General features: G+C 49.9%; 1 protein-coding gene across 2 annotated transcripts in view; it reads left to right on the top strand.

The window, feature by feature from the left end:
- SYNE3 (spectrin repeat containing nuclear envelope family member 3) overlaps positions 1-16,569 on the top strand; it is a 99,357-nt gene extending 82,788 nt beyond the window's left edge. For both annotated transcript variants that reach the window (XM_058567646.1, XM_058567645.1), the window contains exon 18: positions 8,796-16,569. In XM_058567646.1, coding sequence (XP_058423629.1) covers positions 8,796-8,996 — 201 coding nt within the window. In that variant the 3' untranslated portion in view covers positions 8,997-16,569. The remainder of the gene's footprint in view (positions 1-8,795) is intronic.
- The last annotated feature ends 2,532 nt before the right edge of the window (positions 16,570-19,101 follow it).

The following is a 19,101-nucleotide window of genomic DNA, read 5'->3' as shown; positions in this document are numbered from 1 at the left end:
CAACCTGGAGACAAATACACAGAGGCCATCTCAGGCTCATTTATATGACAGCTTGTTTAAGGACAGATTTCTGTGCCCTACCCCGAGAGTTTCTGATTCATTAGGTCCAGGTGGCCCAAGAATCTGCTTTTCTGCCAAGTTCTCTGGTGATGCAGATGCTGCTGGCCTGGGGACCACACTTTGAGAACCACTGCGTTACCGTCTGGATTCTAATCAGGGCTCTGCCATCAGGGTGCGTGACCATTGGCAGGTCACTTAGGCGCACTTTTCCAATGAATAGAATGAGGGTCCACCGTGCTAATGGTGGGCAAAGTTCTTGTAACAACCAGCACATAGTGGGTTCTCAATTGCCACGTAAATGAAGACCCTGGAGACTTCTGCAGACACTGTCCCTGCTTCTCTTCCTGAGAACAAAGGGAGCAGTGACACTTCTGGGGAGGGGACTCCTCCCTCCGGTCTGGTTCTGGTGGTGTTTTTGCTGGTTGGGGTGTGTGTGTGAGCGTGTAGGGGTCTGCACACACCTGCACGTATGCACACACACACGCGGGCCTGACAGGTAGAAAATAGATGCTGTCTTCAGAGGCTGTAATCTTGCCAACTTAAAAACATTCCATGTATTATTTTTAGTCCAAGGGAAGGAAAAAAAACCTGCCCTAAAGCTAATTATTTATGAGCAGTTGGTTCTCTAGACTTTTTTTCTCTCTGTGCACCAAGTCATTGCAAGCTCCAGCTACGTCGATGGCTTCAGCCTGCTTGTTTGTATAAACAGAATAATTAAGATTTATTAAATTTGCAGCTGCCTACACACTTGCCAGCTCAGTGCCACCGGATATGTTTGCCTGCGGCATCCAGACACATGAACAGTAATTGCTCTTCAAGTTGCACTGGGCCATGAGTCGACTAAATTCCTGAGCTGGCCCCGGAAAGCGGTGTGGTCCCACCTGAGACCAACTTTGAGTTGGAGAACAGATTTGCAAATGCTTCTGTTTGCCTGGGTAAACGAGGGCAGGGCCAGAGTGCCGGTTTGCAGGAGTGAAGAACAAACCCCTCCCGTGCATTACATGCTGTGGCCTCCGGGGTGTAGATCCTGAGGTTGAGCGACCCGGGAGTGGCATCTTATTTACTGGGACCGTATTTCATTGGTTTCACGACTCATAATTTTTGATCCTTTCACGTCTCCGGAATTTCGGTGTCTTATTACAATCTAGTTCTTCCGGCGAGGGTTTGGGTTTGCTTCCTTCCACCACCCAGGGCACTATCCACCTGAGATTTCTCTAAATTAAAATGCTCTGCTCGCGGGTTGTGTTGTATTTTGTTTTCCTTTGGACCACACTGACTGTGTAAATTCGGGCGACCAACCTCCGGGAGCTCGAGCCTGTGGTTCAGATCCTCGGGGAAGAGTTGTTTCCCACCCTTCACCCAGTGCCAAGATAAGACCTTGGATTTCCCTGCTTCCCTTTTCTGGGAGGCAGGATTTTTCCTCGTTTCCATTGAAGGTGCAGCCCTGTGGTGCCCCAGCTTTATGTGGAGCCTCCTATCAGACGCTCCATCTTGGTGTTTTTCTTTCTTAGTGGTGTGTAAAATAACGGTGCACCTTACAATCAGTGTCTTAGATCAGACAAAATACTGTAATACCAAGTCTCGGAAAGCATTAGCGAGTTTTCCATGTTAGATAATAACTTTCTCTCATACCTATGAGTTAAAAAAAAAAAATCCCTACTGTGTGTTAGGCACTGGGCTAGTTCTGCTGTGTGGAACACTGTGCTGGTCTTTGATGCTCACAATCACCTTCTTTTTAGCGGGAGGAGAGTGGCCTCTTGGCCCCTTCTCCATTAGTGGCAATCGGCCTGATCAGGGTGGGGGCAGAGGGAACGTAGCTTAACTTTATCTTCCTGTGATTCATTGGGCAACTTTGGGGGCCAGTCAAATCTGGTTCTTCCTTGGTCAAGGGCCTGGGCTTTGCTGGGGCCATCCTGTCTCTGACCTTCGAAAGGAGAGAGCTGGGGACAGGCCTCAAACCACGTGCTACGTCATCCCTGGGGCCCTGTCTGTCCATCCATCTTCGGAGCCCAGAAGTGACTGGCCATCACTGATTTATGAAAGAGTCAGTGCTAACACTTGGGACGTCAAGTTTTTGAAAGTTGTCTTTGACTATTGAAATCCAGAGAAGTGTAATCTACATCTGTTCTTTCTGTTTCTTCATCCTTCTATTTCTCAGCCCACCTGCCTTCCGCGCCCCCAATTTCTCTAAAATTCATCGCAGTGAGGTAACCAGTAGCTCCCTCTTCACTAAGCCCAGTAAACATATTTCTGTCCTCATCTGCTTCACCTGTGGGCGGCCTTGGGGCTGATGACCGGGTTCCCTGCCCACAACTACTCTGGCTGCCCTTCTCAGACTCTACCGTGGGGGCCTCTCTCTTTGTTTTGTTTTTTCCAGTCATCAGAATTGGTGTGGATAAAAGTCAGTGTTGATGAAATACTGTTATTTAATCCATAGTCCATATTTAAAAATTTAAAGCTATCTCAATAGTCTTTAAAAAGAATTAATAGACTATTTTTTTGGAGCAGTTTTAGGTTTACAGAAAAAATTAAGCAGAACATACGGAGTTCCCATATAACTCTCTCCCCTCTCCACACTCTCCCAGTTTCCTCTATTATTAACATCTTGCATTAGCATGGTATATTGGTTATAACTGCTGAAGTGATATTGATACATCATTATTAACTAAAGTCTATAGTTTACATTAGGGTTTACTCCTGGGGTTGTACATTCTATGGGTTTTGACAAATGTATAATGACATGTGTCCACCGTTACAGTATCTTATAGAACAGTTTCACTGCCCTAAAATCCCCTGTGCTCCACCTGTTCATCCCTCCCTCTCCCCCCAAGCCCTGGCAACCACTGACTTTTGACTGTCTCTATAGCTTTGCCTTTTCCAGAATGTCATGTAGTTGGAATCCTACAGTGTGCAGCCTTCTCATATTGTCATCTTTCACTTAGCAATATGCATTTAAGTTTCTTCCATGTCTTTCTATGGCTTGATAGCTCATTTCTTTTTATCACAGAATAATATTCCGTTGTATTAATATACCACTTACAGTCTTTTTTATAGATTTTTTTTTTCTCAGTCCAGGATCCAATCCAGGATCACACGTTGCATTCAGTTGTCACATCTCTAGTTTCTTCTAAGCTGGAACTATTCCTCAGTTTTTCTTGACGGTGACCTTCCGGAGTATAGGCCCAATATTGTATAGAATGTCCCTGAAGGTGGGTCTCCCTGATGATCCTCGGGGTTGGAACTGTGATGCTGTGTTCGTAGTGCATCTTACTGGGAGACACCCAACGTCAATATGCCCACATTGGTGATGCTAACTCTGACCGTGTGAGTAGGGTGGTGACTGCTGGATTTCTCCCCGTAAAGCTGCTCTCATTTCTTTTGTAATTAATAAGTAATCTGTGGGGCGTTGCTTAGTGACACTGGAAATACAGTGCCTCTTTCTTAAATGGTTGTATCCTCAGGGTCCTCCCAGGCCTCTTTCCCTCTCAGGCTCACTCTATCCCTGGCGTGTTTTCATTTGCTGACTCTAAACCTCTCACTCTCTCTGGTCCATCTCCAATCTGGGTCTCTCCTAGCTTCAGTCCCAAAGGCCCAACCACCTGCTAGACGTCTACTTGGGAGTCCCACAGGCCCCTCGGACTCAGCATGTCTAAAGCTGACCTTACTGTATTCCCCACAGCCAACCAAACTCTGGTCTCCATGGCAGTGAAAAGCATCATGACCACCCACTTTCCCAAGCTGGATGCCTCTGGGTCATCCTAGACCCTCACCCACCTTGGTGCTAGTCCTAGGCCCAGAAGAGCCTGATCATGGATGAATCTCAGATGAGGAAAGATGAGGGAAGGAAAGGGACAGGGAGAGGAGGGAAGGCAACCTTACGCCCATACATCTGGTCCTGAATGAGGCTCCGTCCTTGCTGACAAGATCACCCCTCCCTCTGATCCTTTCATCCAGAGGTACTTCCCACCAATTAACTAGACCACCTCCCAAAGGCCAGCTCACATTGTCTCATTCCTGTCCCCTCCAAAACCAACCCAGCATTCTGGAAAAATACAGTTCTGTGGCTTGGCCATCGTGTGCAGAGCCACCCCAGTGAGGAGACAAAATGAACCCAGCCCTCCCCAGCCGCTGCCATCCTATCCCTGGGAGGGAACTCTCCAGAGCCTCTGAGCCCTCATGGGAAGTGAATCTTGGGCTATAATCAGTGCTTTAGCCCTGAGAACTTAGTGAAGAAGATGTCCAAGACATTGTGGGCAGGGCCCAGCCCTGGGAACCCTGGACGCCCTAAGACTCCGTGGAGCAGTCGGAGAAATGCGGTGGGCCCCAGACTCAGCCCCCTTCTGGGGATCCTAGAGGAAACCCAGGGAGAGGAAGCCAGCCGGCGCGTGGCTCGACAGTCTCAGACAGACCTTCAGGGCCTGAACAAGTTGCTACGTGAAAGTTTAGTGAGGGGCGCCGGGGCTGGCTCATCTTGAATTGCCAAAGAAAAGCCAGCCCCTGCCCCGCACCTTGAGCTCTCGGTGATGGCCTGGAAGCATCTTTGTGGTGGAGAATGAGGCCCAACAAGCCTCTGGGAAGCCCCTGAAAGCCCCAGTGGGGAGCAGCGTGGCTTCCATGCAGGCCCTGGGTCAGGGCGGGACCAGCGTCAACAGGGCTGGGCTGAATGAGAGCAGAGGCCCAGGGTGACTTTTGTCATTGTTGCTGTTCAGCTGTTTCTTACAAGAAACGCCGTGTAGGATGGTGGCCAGAGCCTGGGCTGTGGAGCGACGCTGGCGATTCGAGCCTGACTGTGACCTTGGGCTGCTTCCTTTCCCACAGGCTCGGTTTCTCCCCCTGAGAAAGGGGCGTGGGGAAGCCAGCCTCGCAGCGCTGTGGGAGCTGTGCGGAGCTCAGGAAGCCATGAGTGACGAGGAGAGCTGAGCACAGGGACTTAGGGTGCGTGCTCCGTGCGTTCATTAATGAGTGGAGACCGGATGTTCCGGGGGAGCCATCGGGTCAGTGAGAACAGCTCACAGACGGCGGTCAGCGAGTGACTGCGTGGTCACACCACGGGCACCGAGGGAGGAGCAGACGGCCAGATGCACAGGAAGGGGAGGAGCCTTTTATTCGTTATTTCACTCATTCAGCAAATATGTATTGAGCACTGCTGGGGATAGAGCAATGAACCAAATTATGTGGACCCTGACTCCTTGGAACACAGACTTTAATCAGTAATCCAGAGGAAAGATGCCTTGAGAATGTGTAATGGGGTTTTTTTGGTCCAGAGGCAGGGAAGGTCTCCCTGAGGAAGCAACTCACAAGCTAAGATTAGAGTAATCAGTAGGAGCTAACCAGGTGCATTGGAGAGAGGAGGGAAATGAGTATTCCAGACAGCAGGGATAGCCTATGCAAAGGCCCTGAGGCAGGAGGCTGTGAGGGTCTTTAAGAGGCCAAGAGATGGCATTTAAGGAGAGCAGTGCTTTTCTCTCTGATGGGGCTGGGCAGGTTGACCGTGCCTGATCCCTGGCATCTGGGTGGAGGGGGAAGCTCCGGGGGCTAGTCAGAGCTGCCCATCTGTCCCAGTATCCATCAGATAGAGGGGGAAGGGAATGAGCATTTATTGAGCAGCAACTATGCATGTTAAACATAGTGTACATTACCTCATTTATCCTTATAACTTTGGTAGGCAGGGATCATTCCCCCTTTTCCCCAACAGATGAAGGAATTGAGGCTCAGAGAGGCTAAGTGACCTGTTGTAGGTCACACAGCTAGAAAGTGATAGAATCAGGGCTAGAACACAAACTCCAAAACTTTTCTTTTCCCCTACATCCCCTTTCATCAGTGGCAGAAGATTGGGTCACATTTACTAGGATAAACTCATCTTGCCTGAATCCCTCAAATCTCTAGAGTCTCAGGTTCATGTGAGGTCTTGAAGGACTCTTGGTCAGAGCCTCTATCAAGCTTTTAATTACCCTACACAACATCTCCTGTTGCCTCCCCACAACCACGTGCTATTGACCCTCTGCTTCTATACGCTAAGGGATGGGGAGCTTATCACTTTCTGAGGAAGCCCGTACTCTCTTCAGATAGTTCTAACTGGGTAGAACACAGGTAGTACTTTCTCTGGGGAAACTGAGGCACAGAGAGGCTCCCAGATCTAGGAAGAGCTGAGATTGTCAATTTCTTTGTTGGCTTCTTAGAAGCTAGTTCATACCTATGCGTGTGTGTGTGTGTGCGTGTGTGTGTTTGTTTTCTAAGCATTTGAGAATCACATTAAAATGTGTCTTTTATTTGAAAGAGCACTTTAGAATTCAGGTCCCTGAAAGGGAAGATGTGAGCTCTCAGTGAACAGCCACTGGGCAGGCAGCAAGAGTCCGTTGAACAAGACCACCCCTTGTCAACACGGGTAAATGCAAACACACTTTGGACCCTCAGGGATGTTTCGCTCCGAGGACCATGGCCAAAGCACAGCTCCTCACTTCAGTAAGCAAAGTGGGAGCTCTGAGAATGGAGGAGCAAACAGAAATAGGACACTTGTAAACAGAGTCTCCATTTGAGAGACCATTAATTACAGGTTTTTAGTTGTGGTGTAAACCCAGGCTGGGAGAGGCCTACAACATGTTGTCTCGCCCTCTCCTCCTTCTGGATGGGCTGGGCTGAAGATCTGGAATCAGGCAAAGTCAGCATGAAATGTCAAAGAGTCGAGTTAGAGCCCCCACAGAGTGAGGCAGCCCCATGTGAATTGGGCAGGTGGGCAGGAGCACGCGCTGGGCAGGTCTGACCTGGCCCAACAGCTGTGGAGAGAGCCATCTCCCCTGCAGACTTAAGTTCATTTGGCTGCTTAAATGACATCACTCCCACTCTTGACGTCACTGCTGAAAAAAATGCAGCCAGCAGTGCTTCTCCGTTGTGTGGGTTTGAAGAAGTCTGTTTTTACAAAATCAGTGTCTAAGGACTTTGGTGATGAGAATGTTTGAGGCTGGAGGCATAGGGTCAAGTGTTATCAACATGGAAGAGATAGTTGGGGCAGGAGAGTGGTTGGGATGACTCAAGTATGAAAGGTAGAGAGACAGAAGTGCACAGGTTAGAACCTCCCAGGAACACCTGCATTTATCAATGCTTCCTCATCACCATCATCCCCACCACCATCATCACCATCATCACCATCACCACTATCATCACCATCATCATCATCATCATCATCCCCACTAACATCATCATCGTGGTCATCATCATCCCCATACTGTCATCATCATCCCCAGTACCACATCATCATCCCCACTACCACAGCATCATCCCCATACCATTGTCATCATCCCTGTACCATCATCATCATCGTCCCCATACCATCATCATCATCATCCCCATACCATCATCATTTCCACTAACATCATCATTGTGGTCATCATCATCCCCATACTGTCATCATCACCCCCACTACCACATCATCATCCCCATACCATCATCATCATCCCCGTACTGTCATCGTCATCCCTACTAACATCATCATCATCATCACCATACTGTCATCATCACCCCCACTACCACATCATCATCCCCATACCATCATCATCATCCCTGTACCATCATCATCATCCCTACTAACATCATCATCATCATCATCACTGTCATCATAAGCACCACCATCATCACTGCCACCACCATCCTCATCATCATCACTTGAATGTAACTTTTGGTGCCCTGGAGGGGGAACCTTTGGTTCTTCAGGGAGCCAGCAGATATATTTTACAATAAGACTGCTACTAATAAGAGCTGGTTTACTTTTCAATTGGTGTATAAATAAACTTTGCTTTGAGTCCACAACAACTCGGCAAATGGGGGTAGGTGTTTTATGACCATTTTGCAGAGAAGGAAACACATACTCAGAGAGGTCATTGACTTTCCCAAGGTCACATAGCTAGAGTGTGGCAGGATCTGTGTTGGAACCTGGTCAGCCAGGTTCCTAAGAGCTGGGCCCTGCCCTGCGCCATTCTGCATCTTGCCTGCGGGGGCCTCAGGCGAGGGGCCAGCTCTCGGCCCTGCACTCTCATGAAGCCACAACCAGCCAGTCCCTCTAGAATTTGGAAAACGTCCTTTGGCCACTTTCATGGACATTGTAGCAGAGAATTCCATTAGGTGTTTGGACTTGTGAGACGGACTTTCAGGTGATATTGATGGTGTTGATGATGAAGAAGGAGGAAGAGGAGGAGAAAATGATGGAGAACATGATGAACGGGGTGGTGGTGGTGGTGATGAAGATGAAGATGATAGTGGTGGTGGTGAGGACCATGATTTAGATGGTGATGATATTAATGATGCATAATCATATTAGCAGCAGCTTTGAGTACCTACTATGTGCCAGGCTCTGTCTCACTTGATCCTCACCACCACTCTGTCAGGGAGGTACCCCTATTAACCCCTATCGATAGATGAGAGATTTGATGTTTAGAGAAGTTGAGTGACCTTCTCAAGATTCACACCCAGGACTCTTATACACCAGGCAGATTTATGTCATCACTGGCAGAGCCTGTAACTTTATATTTTTTCTTCCTCTCATGCCTTGAATGGTTTGAGGAAACTACAGAGATCTTTGTTTCTGGCGAAACTCACATTAGCCCCACTTCACAGACGGGAAAACTGAGACCTGGACGGTCAGAAAGTCGGCCCCGAGCTGCTGCTGTTTCTGGGGTTGTCTCACCCTCCCCTCCCTCTGGGAGCCCCTGAGCCCACTCACAGCTCCTGCTCTGGTCCCGCAGAGCCGGCGGTGGCGAGGACTCGGCCCCCTCTCCCGGAAGGTGTGCTGCGTGGCGCTCCCCCTGCAGCTGCTGCTGCTGCTCTCCCTGCTGCTGCTCTTTCTGCTGCCCGTCGGGGAGGAGAACCGCAGCTGCTCCCTGGCCAACAACTTGGCCCGCTCCTTCACGCTCATGCTCCGCCACGACGGTCCCCCGCCCACCTAGCCCGCCGGGAGCACCCAGGTGACTTTCTTCTCCAACCTTCCCTCGGCCCCAGGGCTCCTCCGGAGGGCACCGGGGAAACTGGAAGCAGGGGCAGGCCAGCGCTGCGGCAGTGGACATGCTGTACCAGTGTTCCCAGCACAAACCTCCTTTTTATACAGTGTTGTCTTCGTCTATTTATACTAAATGCCTACTATGTCTGACCAGGGAATAATGTATAGAATCTTTATATGCTCTGTATGTAAACGCTCAGTGTCTCTAGTGTCATATATGACCTCTATTTCTAGTTGGGAAAATTCCCAGCAGTTCACTTGTCCAATGGGATTTTGTGGCATTTTGGCCTTGGTCTGCCGTCAGCCCTGGAAAGCAGGAACAATAACATATCGCTTTTATGCAACCTCTTATCCAGAAGCCAACCCCCAAACCCGGATATTAGTAAAAGGTCTCTGAGCTGTCAACATAGACAGCAACGCAGGCCCTCGCTCAGAGCCCAGTGACTCTTGCTTTGGGCACAGTGAGAACACACACGTTTGTCTGGTTTTTAAAACGACAGCAGATTAGATGATTGGGTTAGGAGCAGAGACGGTGATGATCAAAGGCAGCCCAGTGACAGCAGTGAACAGTGACAACTGACAGAGTGATATGGAGGGAGGAAAAGAAGAACTGCAAAGAGCAGACCCGGAAAGAACTAGCAAAACACAGCAGAGTCGGGGTGTCGTGTGCAGGATCCCCTGGTAGCACAGACCCATGATGAAATGTCTGCGGTCTCGCCACCTCGTCTTCAGAAACGGTGAGATCATGTTCTGTGAGTTCTGTTCGGGGAGAAGGGGCGGGAGGGAGACCGGATTGTTAAGATCTCCTTGCAGAACGGTGAACACGCCTGTGTGCAGCACCCACCTGCCAGCACCGGGGAGATGTGTGACCTCTGTCGTTCTGAGCTGAGGTTTTCGTCGTCTGTAACTCGAGCTGAAGGAGCAGTGGAGCATCTGCCGCATCAGGGACCAGCGATCGAGGGTCCAAGACAGAGCTGAGCGATCAGCCTTGGTGCTCTGCCTGTCTGAAGGGCTCTCCCTCCTCCCAGAACGGACTTTGGAGAGAGGCAGGTCCTCTGGCCAAGAATGTCCCACACGTGCCCCTACAAGGGAGCCAGGGTCCAGGTGCCCAAAACCAGGTCCTCTCCGGCCAGGGCTAGGCACCTGGGCTCCAGGCACCACCTGGGAAGGGGTCAGGCTGACTTCCTCCCCAGGGAGTTCTGGAGTGGTTCCTGAGTGCTTTATAACTGGATCCTGTTTTCCCTAAATCAACACTAAGTTTTCCTTTTTTAAAAAATGCTTAGAGCCCACTCTTTACAAATTGATTTTCTCCGTTGAGCTACAAATAGGAGACCAAGAGGGGATCCTCAGGGTTTTGGAATCATAAAGTGTTACAGACCCAGAAAGGCCCTTTAAACAGAGGCGACACTGAGACTCAGAGCACCATGGCCCTCCCCCCTGCCCTCTCGCACACCCCTCCTTTCTAGCCTCAGGCCCAGCCTCAGTGCAGCTCTCACCGCGGGGACCCAGGCCTCCCTGCAACTAGGAGGAGCTGGGCATTCGCTGGGCAGGAAAACAGTGTTGCCCAGGAAAGCTCTAGGCGCTGACTCAGAAAGCACACTTTTCTCCAGACGTTTAGGAACTAAGTCACAAGGCCGTTCTCCACAGGTGACCACTTTCCTGGAAAATCAGGGGCTGCATGAACCAAGACCTCAGGCCCAGGCAGCCAGGCCCTGATGTTCACTGGGTAGTGTTGGTCCAGCCCTAGAAGGTCAGAGCTGTGACAGGGGCCTTTGAACATCTCCATTCCCATGCTCCCACGTCACAGATGAGAAGGCTGAGGCCCAGAGAGGGTAAGTAGCTTACCCACGGCCGCACAGCGAGCAGCAGCAAGGCCTGAGCCAACTTGGTCACCACTGCCCCCAGGCGGAGCCCTGCTCCCTACAGCACGATCCCCCCATTTCAGTAACTTCAAATTAAAGAGAAAAAGCCCTTCAAGATGAAAGGCATTGTGTCACATGTCCTACATGGTAGGGAGGGAGAAGCCGCAGTATGTGGGCTGGCTGGTGGGAATGTCTCTCTATTTTTTAAACTTTGGTAATGATGTCATAGACTCTGCTTGTTTGCATAACGGTTTTGTTTTTTTTTTTAAAAGAACTGATATTTTCATTACTTTCATATAAATACAGTTGTAATACGATATAACAACCCATGTACTGGTGCTTTTCAAGTGTAATCTCTCTTGCATAAAGTGGGTGCAGACAATTATGATTTTTATGACTTTCTAGCTTCCTGAGTACCAACCACAAAGAGCTTTAAAGTGCCACTTGAGCAAGGCGTCGCGGTGGGACCAGCGTGTGTTTATTTTTCCTCTGTCCCCAGAGTGAGAGGGGTGGTAAGAAATGTGAATATCACTGTGAGCCCAGCTCCGTGTGTGTTTGTGTATCTGGCTGTCTGTCTGTCTGTCTAGGTGAGAGAGAGAGGGAGAGAAAGAAGAAGGGGAGGAAGGAGGTGGAGAGAGAAACACAAGTGAGCACATCGAGGCTGCTGGGTACCCTCCCCAGCTGTCTCCCTCTCCCCGCCCTTTTTTCTTAGTCTGATCTCTGAGTGCAGAAAGGCACGTGCCGGACCCAGAGGGTGTTTATAACGGAAAGATGGCGGTGGTGGGATGGGCGGGTGTGGACAGCGGAGGAGGCCAGGGGACTCCCGAAGGTGCCCGGCAGCAGGGGTGGAGGGGTGATGGTACCAGAAACAGTGCCTTCCATTTGGTGCTTGCGGGTACCTGGCCCCTTGGGGGGGTGCTCCACAAGCCATATTTTATTTGATTCCCACAACTCTCAGAGTTTGTATTAACTTTACCTCCATTTCTAACATGAGAAAGCCGAGGCTTAAAGATATAAAGACACTTGTCCATGCAGAAGTGGGATTTGAACCCAGGTTTGTCTGGCCCATGCTGGAGGAGAGGGCTTCCAGCTGGTTCTGCAGGGTGCAGCCTCTGTGGCCTCTGGGATGGGTTTCAGTGAGCCAGCAGCTCTGCCCTCTGCTCTGCGAGGTGGGGCCGGGCTGAGGCTCCACGTCAACTTCCCTGCGGGGCTGGCTCTCAGCTCTGGAAGAGTCACCACCAGTAGCTCAGTCACGAGGGTCGTCTGCGATCCTCTTCACGCCAGTCACTTCACATGCTCAGGGGAGCGGGACTCTCTGCCCAGCTGGGAGCTGAGCGCCTCTCTGTCCTCCTGTGAGGTCCCGGGGCGTGGCTGATGTCACTGGAACCCACTGCCCAGCACAGGGTAGGAACTTCAGCTGTGGTTTGTAGAATGGCATGAAAACTCTCAGAGGTGAGTGTGTTTGCTCACACTCAGCTCCCCTCCCGGGTACAGAGGAAATGGTCCTGGGTGATGGGACCCACTTCCATCTCTCACAACCTCTTTGCCTCAGGCAGCTGGCGGGAGTCCCAGCAAGGACCAGGGGGTCTAAGGATGCTTGTCCCTGGGCAGCTTCAGGGGAAGGAAGCTGGGGACACTTTGCAGCCCAGGGGCCAAGGAGAATGACAAGCAGAGGGCAGACGGTCAGAGCATTAGGAGGGGATCTGATCTCCTCCCGTGAGACTAGAGCCGGGGCCAGACCCGGAGGCTGAGAGGCCTTGCGGAGGCTGTGGAGACATGCACTCAGAGCTGATCTGCCCAGAGAGCGGACAGAGGGAGTGCAGACAAACAAGGATCCAAGGCCAGAGACGACATCAGACTTGATGCCACTGAACCGTACCCTTAAAAATGGTTAAGGGGCCAGCCTGGTAGTGTAGTGGTTAAGTTCACACGCTCTGCTCCGGCAGCCTAGGGTTTGTGGGTTCAGATCCAGAGCGCGGGCCTCTGCACCACTCATCCTGCCATGCTGTGGCACTGTCCCGTATAAAGTGGAGGAAGATGGGCACAGATGTTAGCCGAGGGCCAATCTTCCTCAGCAAAAAGAGGAGTATTGGCAACAGATGTTAGCTCAGGGCTAATCTTCCTCACCAAAGGAAAAAAAAAAAGGTTAAGATGGTAAATTTTATGTTATGTGTATTTTACCACAATGAGAGAGAGAATGTCAGGCTGTACCTTCACAGTTCCAATCTTTCATCTGAGGACAAGGCCCAGTGGCAGAGCTTTCACTGTCTTTGGAAAAAGAGTGAAGACAAACACTCAAGGTTTTCTTTCCACAGGATTTTCTCTCATCTAAGCAACAGCTCTGTATTCTGAGTTTCCACCCTTACTATTAATCGGCTGTTCCGTGGCCTTTAGGATACGAGAGTGGGGAGGGGACAGCGGTATCTTCCTTTGTGGTTTATGTTTTGTGTTCAGAGTCCTCAGTGGACAAAATTAAAAGCTGCCAACTCTTTGTTGGTTTTCCCCAAATGCACTGTACTTTCTGGAAGCACATGAAATCCCAGAGTTTGGGATCCCCTGCTCGAGAAGTCGGGAGGAGAGAGCAGCTGCAGCTGGAGAAATGCTTTGTGCAGGACCCTCAGAGGGAGAGAGGGAAAGAGAAATGGGAAGAGGGACATGGTGGGAGCGCAGTTTATGGCAGCGGGGCGGGGGAAAGGCCAGGGGCCTGCCAGCTGGGCCTTTAAAGAAAGAAACAGACCGCCCGTTAGCCTAGCTTTCCTGCTGGCCAACTATGTGCCCGTGGTGTCTGTGGCCTTCTCTCCCCTGGTGAGTGGGCAGGAGTGCCCTCTGCCTCTTTTCTTTTGAATCCAATGCAATAAGCATTCTTAAGTCCCTTCTCCATGCCAGGCTTTGTGCTGGAGGATTCGGATGAATTAAGTCCAGTCCCTGCACTCAAGTTGCTCACAGACCAGGGGAAGGGTTTATGCCATAGAAGATGCCGAACCAAACTGAGTCCTTGCCGTTGACCTTACCCACCATCACAGAGGCTGGAAGGGAGAGCAGCCCCTCCCACTCTGTCCTGGCTGTATCTGCCCAGGGCTCAGCTTTTTAACACCTTCCATTTGGATTCAGCCCAGGAAATTCATATTTGCTTTAATTTCTTCTGGGACCTGAGTTACTCCCGGGTGCAAATCCTGGAAAGAGAGGCTCTCTGAGTTTTTCCAGGCCAGCCCCTCATTTTCTAGCAGACCACTGAGGCTTCGAAAGGGAAAGAGCATGGACATGTCCACAGGTGTCTACCATCATCCAGCTGACAGAGCCTACAGGCACATCCAGCAGAGGGCCAGATTCAGAGGACTTAAAGCAGCCATCATTTCTCCCTTGGTTTCAATTACAAGAGAAATGCCTTCTCTCTGTCAAAGTAAGACAAAGGGGGAATTGGTTTTTAAAAGGAAATTAAAAAACAAAAGCTCATGATCTAAAAACAGATCTTACCGCCTTAAAGAACAGTCAGCCAATTCAGCATCCCCTAGTGCCTGCCTTTCGGTTGTCATGGTAACGTCACAGCTGCTCACAGGTTGGTACCCAAACACCTTGTCCAGACGGGACAGTAATCATACATAGGGACCTCAGTTTCCCCAAAGTGTCCTGGGCTTCCTTTAAGGAATGCTTACGTCTGAGCTCAGCAACCAGGACACAGGCCCTCAGCCCCTCTCCCTGTTCCGATGAAAAACGGAGGGAGGGAACATAAATTGTGGGCCTGCAAGATGGCCCTGACTCCTTCCAAAAGCCCGTGCTATGGAGTCATGGTTTTGTTTTTCGATGCTGAAACCAGAGCACAGAGAGGGTTAGCAGCCTGCCTAAAAGCAACCAGCTAGTTGGTGGGTAGGAAATTTGGAACTTGAACTTGGCTCCAAACTGCTCTATGGAACTTTCCTTCAGCCTCAGCTGTTTTTCATTCCTTTGTGGGCCACGGGCTGCTGCTGCTTTGGCAGCTGGTTAGCTAGTTGAGGGTAATGTTCCAGAGTAGGGGCTGCAGGTTTTCTCCCTGTGCCCACTCCCACGAGGGAGTTCTTCAGCTCCCGCCACCATCGGGAGCTAGCAACACCAGGATGATATGCCAAGGGATGGAGGCGGGTGCCTACCTTCTCCTGGAGAAACAGAAACAGGCCACCTCTTGCAGGGCAGGTGGAGGACAGAGTCGGCTTTGTGACGTCGCTGCCTGTGGAGCAGCTCTGATTCCTTCCACTGGAGAATAAAAGAGGCATTTTCTCTCCAGAGGCAGTGGCCATGCACGTTCTAGAAGTTTTATTGGTGAGGAAGAAGTGGACAGAGGAAATTGTGTGTGAATGTGGTGTGTGTGCACGTGTGTGTGTATGTGTGTGTGTGTACTATACACACATCTCCACTCAGGAGCACACCTGGGGAGCCCTTGTTTCCAACCCTGGGCTTCCAGACAACAGACAGCACGACCCCGTGGTCTCTGGGAACCCCAGGATGACCATACTGGACCCAGGACATTTCCCCTGGTTCCAGCGTCTTATGCCTTTTATGGGATCAGCAGGTTTTCCCCCTGCCGTTCTCCAGACACGGGGGAAGGTCGGTTGACCCCTGAGATCTGTGCATCTGGAAACTCCCTCGGGCTGGTTTGGAAGTGGCACCTCTCTTTTTCTCAGGATTGCGTATAACCTGCTTGTGAAAAAGGACCTAGCTCGATGGGTCCTGTATTTGCCTGTGTCCCTCTTGCTCTATGTGTCTCTGTGTCTTTGAAACCAGTGGTGTTCACAGCATTTGTTGAGCACAAGGTGTCAGAAGCAGAAAAATAGCAAATTTCCAGGACCAGTTTGGGAAGAGTGAGCCCTTTTTCTCTCCATTTCGAGTCCAAAAGACCGGCCCTCTCATTCCAAAGCCTGCGAGCTTGATGGATTTGTTAGTTTCTCTTCTCTCCCCTCCCAAGGGAGGCCCCACACCTCCTCAGAACCCCACCTGGAGGCATCTGCCACAGTCCTGCGCTCCCTCTATCCTCAGCCAAGCCCACAGGGGCAGACTCGCCCCATCTTTGCCTTCAAAGACCTGGTGACACTAACCTGACACTGATCAGCTGTTCATGTGGCTGGAGTGGTCTGGTGAATGCAGGGAGAGCCAGGCTATGGCATGGTGGGGTGTGTCTGTGTGTGTGTGTGTGTGTGTGTGTGTGTGTGTGTGTGTGTGTAGATGCTGTGTGAGTGGTTTTGGTGTCAAAAGCAAATCAATTTCATTGTTTAAAATGTTCTATTATGTAAACAGTATGCACAGGGACCATAACCACTCCCGTCATATTATTGTGATTATAAAACATGCATTTGTAATAAATTAAGCTTTCTGGGAAGACAAGCAGTGTGGGAGCCAAATGAACATCTTGGAACATGTGTGTGTTATCTCGGTTCATATCAAGTCCAAACCCGGCCGAGAGCCTTCCCTGCTCCCCTGCTCGGGAAGGAGGGCGGGACGCCAGGGCCCTGCTAGTTTCTTCTCGGCGCCATATTTTAAAGTCATCTTGAAGTTTTCATCCCTTCCTGTTGTCCCAGTTGGAAGGAGCGGTGTTCTCAAAGATGGCTTGACACTTTTATTGTTGCTTAATGTTTTTAAAAATGTATCTGCTTTTATGTTTGGAAATAAAAATCTCTATTTTGGTCTATGAAACATTGTGTGGTTTGGAACTTCTTTTTCTGAAATAAAGAAGGGTTTGTCTGAAGAGGTTCTGAGGAGAAAGGTGACATGTGGCTAAGGCCAATTGATTTTTCAGTTCTGACTTCCGGGCAGAATTAGTGCCTGGGTTGTGGAGAGGTTGAATTCAAGGCAATAGTGGCTCTCACTCCAACGTGAAGGTCAGGATCCCCAGGGATGCGTCTTCAGAAACACCGCCAGCGTCTCCCCCACCTCCTCAGTCACAGTCTCAGGGGTGGGGAGCAGGCTGCGTGGATTTTGGAAATTCCGAAATGCACTCTGAGTCGAGAGATGGCCCCGAACAGATCCAGGCACCGGGGAGGGCACAGGAAGCCTTTGTAGCACTTCCTTCCCAACCCCCTGGACCCAAGCCCCACCATGATGGTTTGTTTAACAAACAGTTCTTAGGCTTGGGGATCTGGTTTCCCGATGCACAGTGCATTGGAAGCTGCAGATGGAGGGGACACGATTCGATTCAGGAGAAGTGAGAATACCGTCCCCGTGTTGGAGGAGAGATCTAAGAACCCGGCAAGTGAACCCAGGACCCACCGCTCATTAATGACATCTCCCAACAATAGCCCTGGCTTGCCATGAAGAGGACAGTTTATTTCCAGAATCTTCTGCTTACAAAGGCACAGAAGCATACACTTCAGTTTAGAACAGTTTCCATGAGAAGCATTTAAAATAGAAAGGATTTGCCTCTTGCATAATTTATCCCCCCACCCCCAAATTTTAAAAATCTGCCATTATTTTAATAATGCATGTAATACTTTTCCTAATCTGTTATCTTAAGAAACCCTTCTCACCTTCTGGGAGGAGAGAGAGAAGGACCCCTCAGGTGAGAAGCAATATGTCTGTAATCCCTCACTCCTTAAATGGCTGGTCAAAGGTAGACACAAGGTTTTAGACCCTGTGTTAATCTAAGCAGCGTCCAGAACTGTGAGTAAGACTTTGAACCTTCTAAATTCGGGATCCAGCTCCACAGCACATGCTCTGGAGTTCAGCAGTGTTCAAATTGCTCTCTGAGTTGTTGGCTTAGTGGGGCAGGTGGAGGAGTTCTGCAGACAAAGCGCAAAGGATGGCAGATTCTGTTCTGTTAGGAGAGGGGCCTTGGTTTCCACAGGTCGGCCTTGTTTGATGCTGAGTAAATGATGAAGTCACCGGGCTACAGCTCCTACAGCTTCTAAGAAGTGAGTCCACCAGGCATCTCGGGAGCCCCCGTCTGAAGTCTTAGAGCAGTGCCACATGCCCCCAAAGAAACCCTCGTGAATCTTGTGGCCTGGGATAACGAGGCCCCGTGCCTTCTAATTAGTTGTCCAAAACAATAAAGCACATGCCCGCTGGATACTCTGCCCCTTAGGTGTATACAGAATTGGTCTTGGCATTGCCCTGTTCAGCTGATTTTAAGAAGCCTTAATCCATACAACATAAAAGGGTGCCGAGCATCATTTATATTAACGAAACGTGGTGAACATGTTTATTTCTACAACAGAGGCATTAAACCTGGGGTCAGGAAGTCCGGTGTTAAAACACTGTTTCATGGGAACACTAGATTCAGCCTCCTTCCTTTTAATTTCCCACCTTTTGGGGAACCCAACCCACCATGAAAGGTATGTTAGACACACACGCCTCTAAACCTTTACTGAGCTGTCTCATACTCCTGGCTGGGTGATTAAGTCATTTTTATGACTATGTGGGTTTTTTTCTTTTTCACAACCAGGCGTGCTATGGAAGTAATTATCTTACCTCTGTTTTCATGTGTGGCTTCCAAGCCCAGCCGTGACATATTTAATTGGAGAGATTCATCATCCTTCGTGGAAACCCCTTGGTGAGAACATTATTCAGCTACTCGGTCTTGGCCTTTGCTGTCATGGTCCCGCCAGCCCTGGCTCCCAAGGCTCCCGCAGTGACCTTTCTCCATCCTGCTTCCCTCGATTACGCTTCAAGAGAAGCGACCCCAACTTGCTCGGGCTCCCACGGCCGGGATGTCGTGTTGCAGCTGCGTTCTGGCACGCATCCTGGTCCCTGCTCCCAGCTCCCACTCGGTCCTCACTGTGGCCTCCTGCTGCCAATTTCTAACAGGAGGGCTCCTCCACCGATGGACATCACTGGAAATTGTTTCAAACTGTCCTGCGACACAGCCTATCTCACATGGCAAGAGCGTGTTTCCCATCCTTGAGCACGTGCAAATAATTGAGGAAAGAGGTGATGATGTGACAAAAAGAAAAATAAAGTTAAAAAAACAGAAGCTAAATGCAATGTGGTATCCTGGATGGCATCCTGGAACAGTAAAAGGACATTAGCGAAAAACCAGATGAAATGCAAATGAAGTCTGTAGTTCCGTTAATAATATTGTACTGGTGTTGATTTCTTGGTTTTGACAGATGTCCCATGGTTATGGACGATGTTAGCATTGGAGGAGACCGGGGGAAGGGTATATGGGAACTTTGCGCTAGTTTTGCAACTTTTCTAAAATTATTCCAGATAAATATTTTATTTTTTCAAATA

Source organism: Diceros bicornis, chromosome 24, assembly GCF_020826845.1.
Source record: "Diceros bicornis minor isolate mBicDic1 chromosome 24, mDicBic1.mat.cur, whole genome shotgun sequence".
Classification (NCBI taxonomy): domain Eukaryota; kingdom Metazoa; phylum Chordata; class Mammalia; order Perissodactyla; family Rhinocerotidae; genus Diceros; species Diceros bicornis.
The sequence above is the reverse complement of the archived record's forward strand: the minus strand, read 5'-3'. Positions and strand labels throughout refer to the sequence as shown.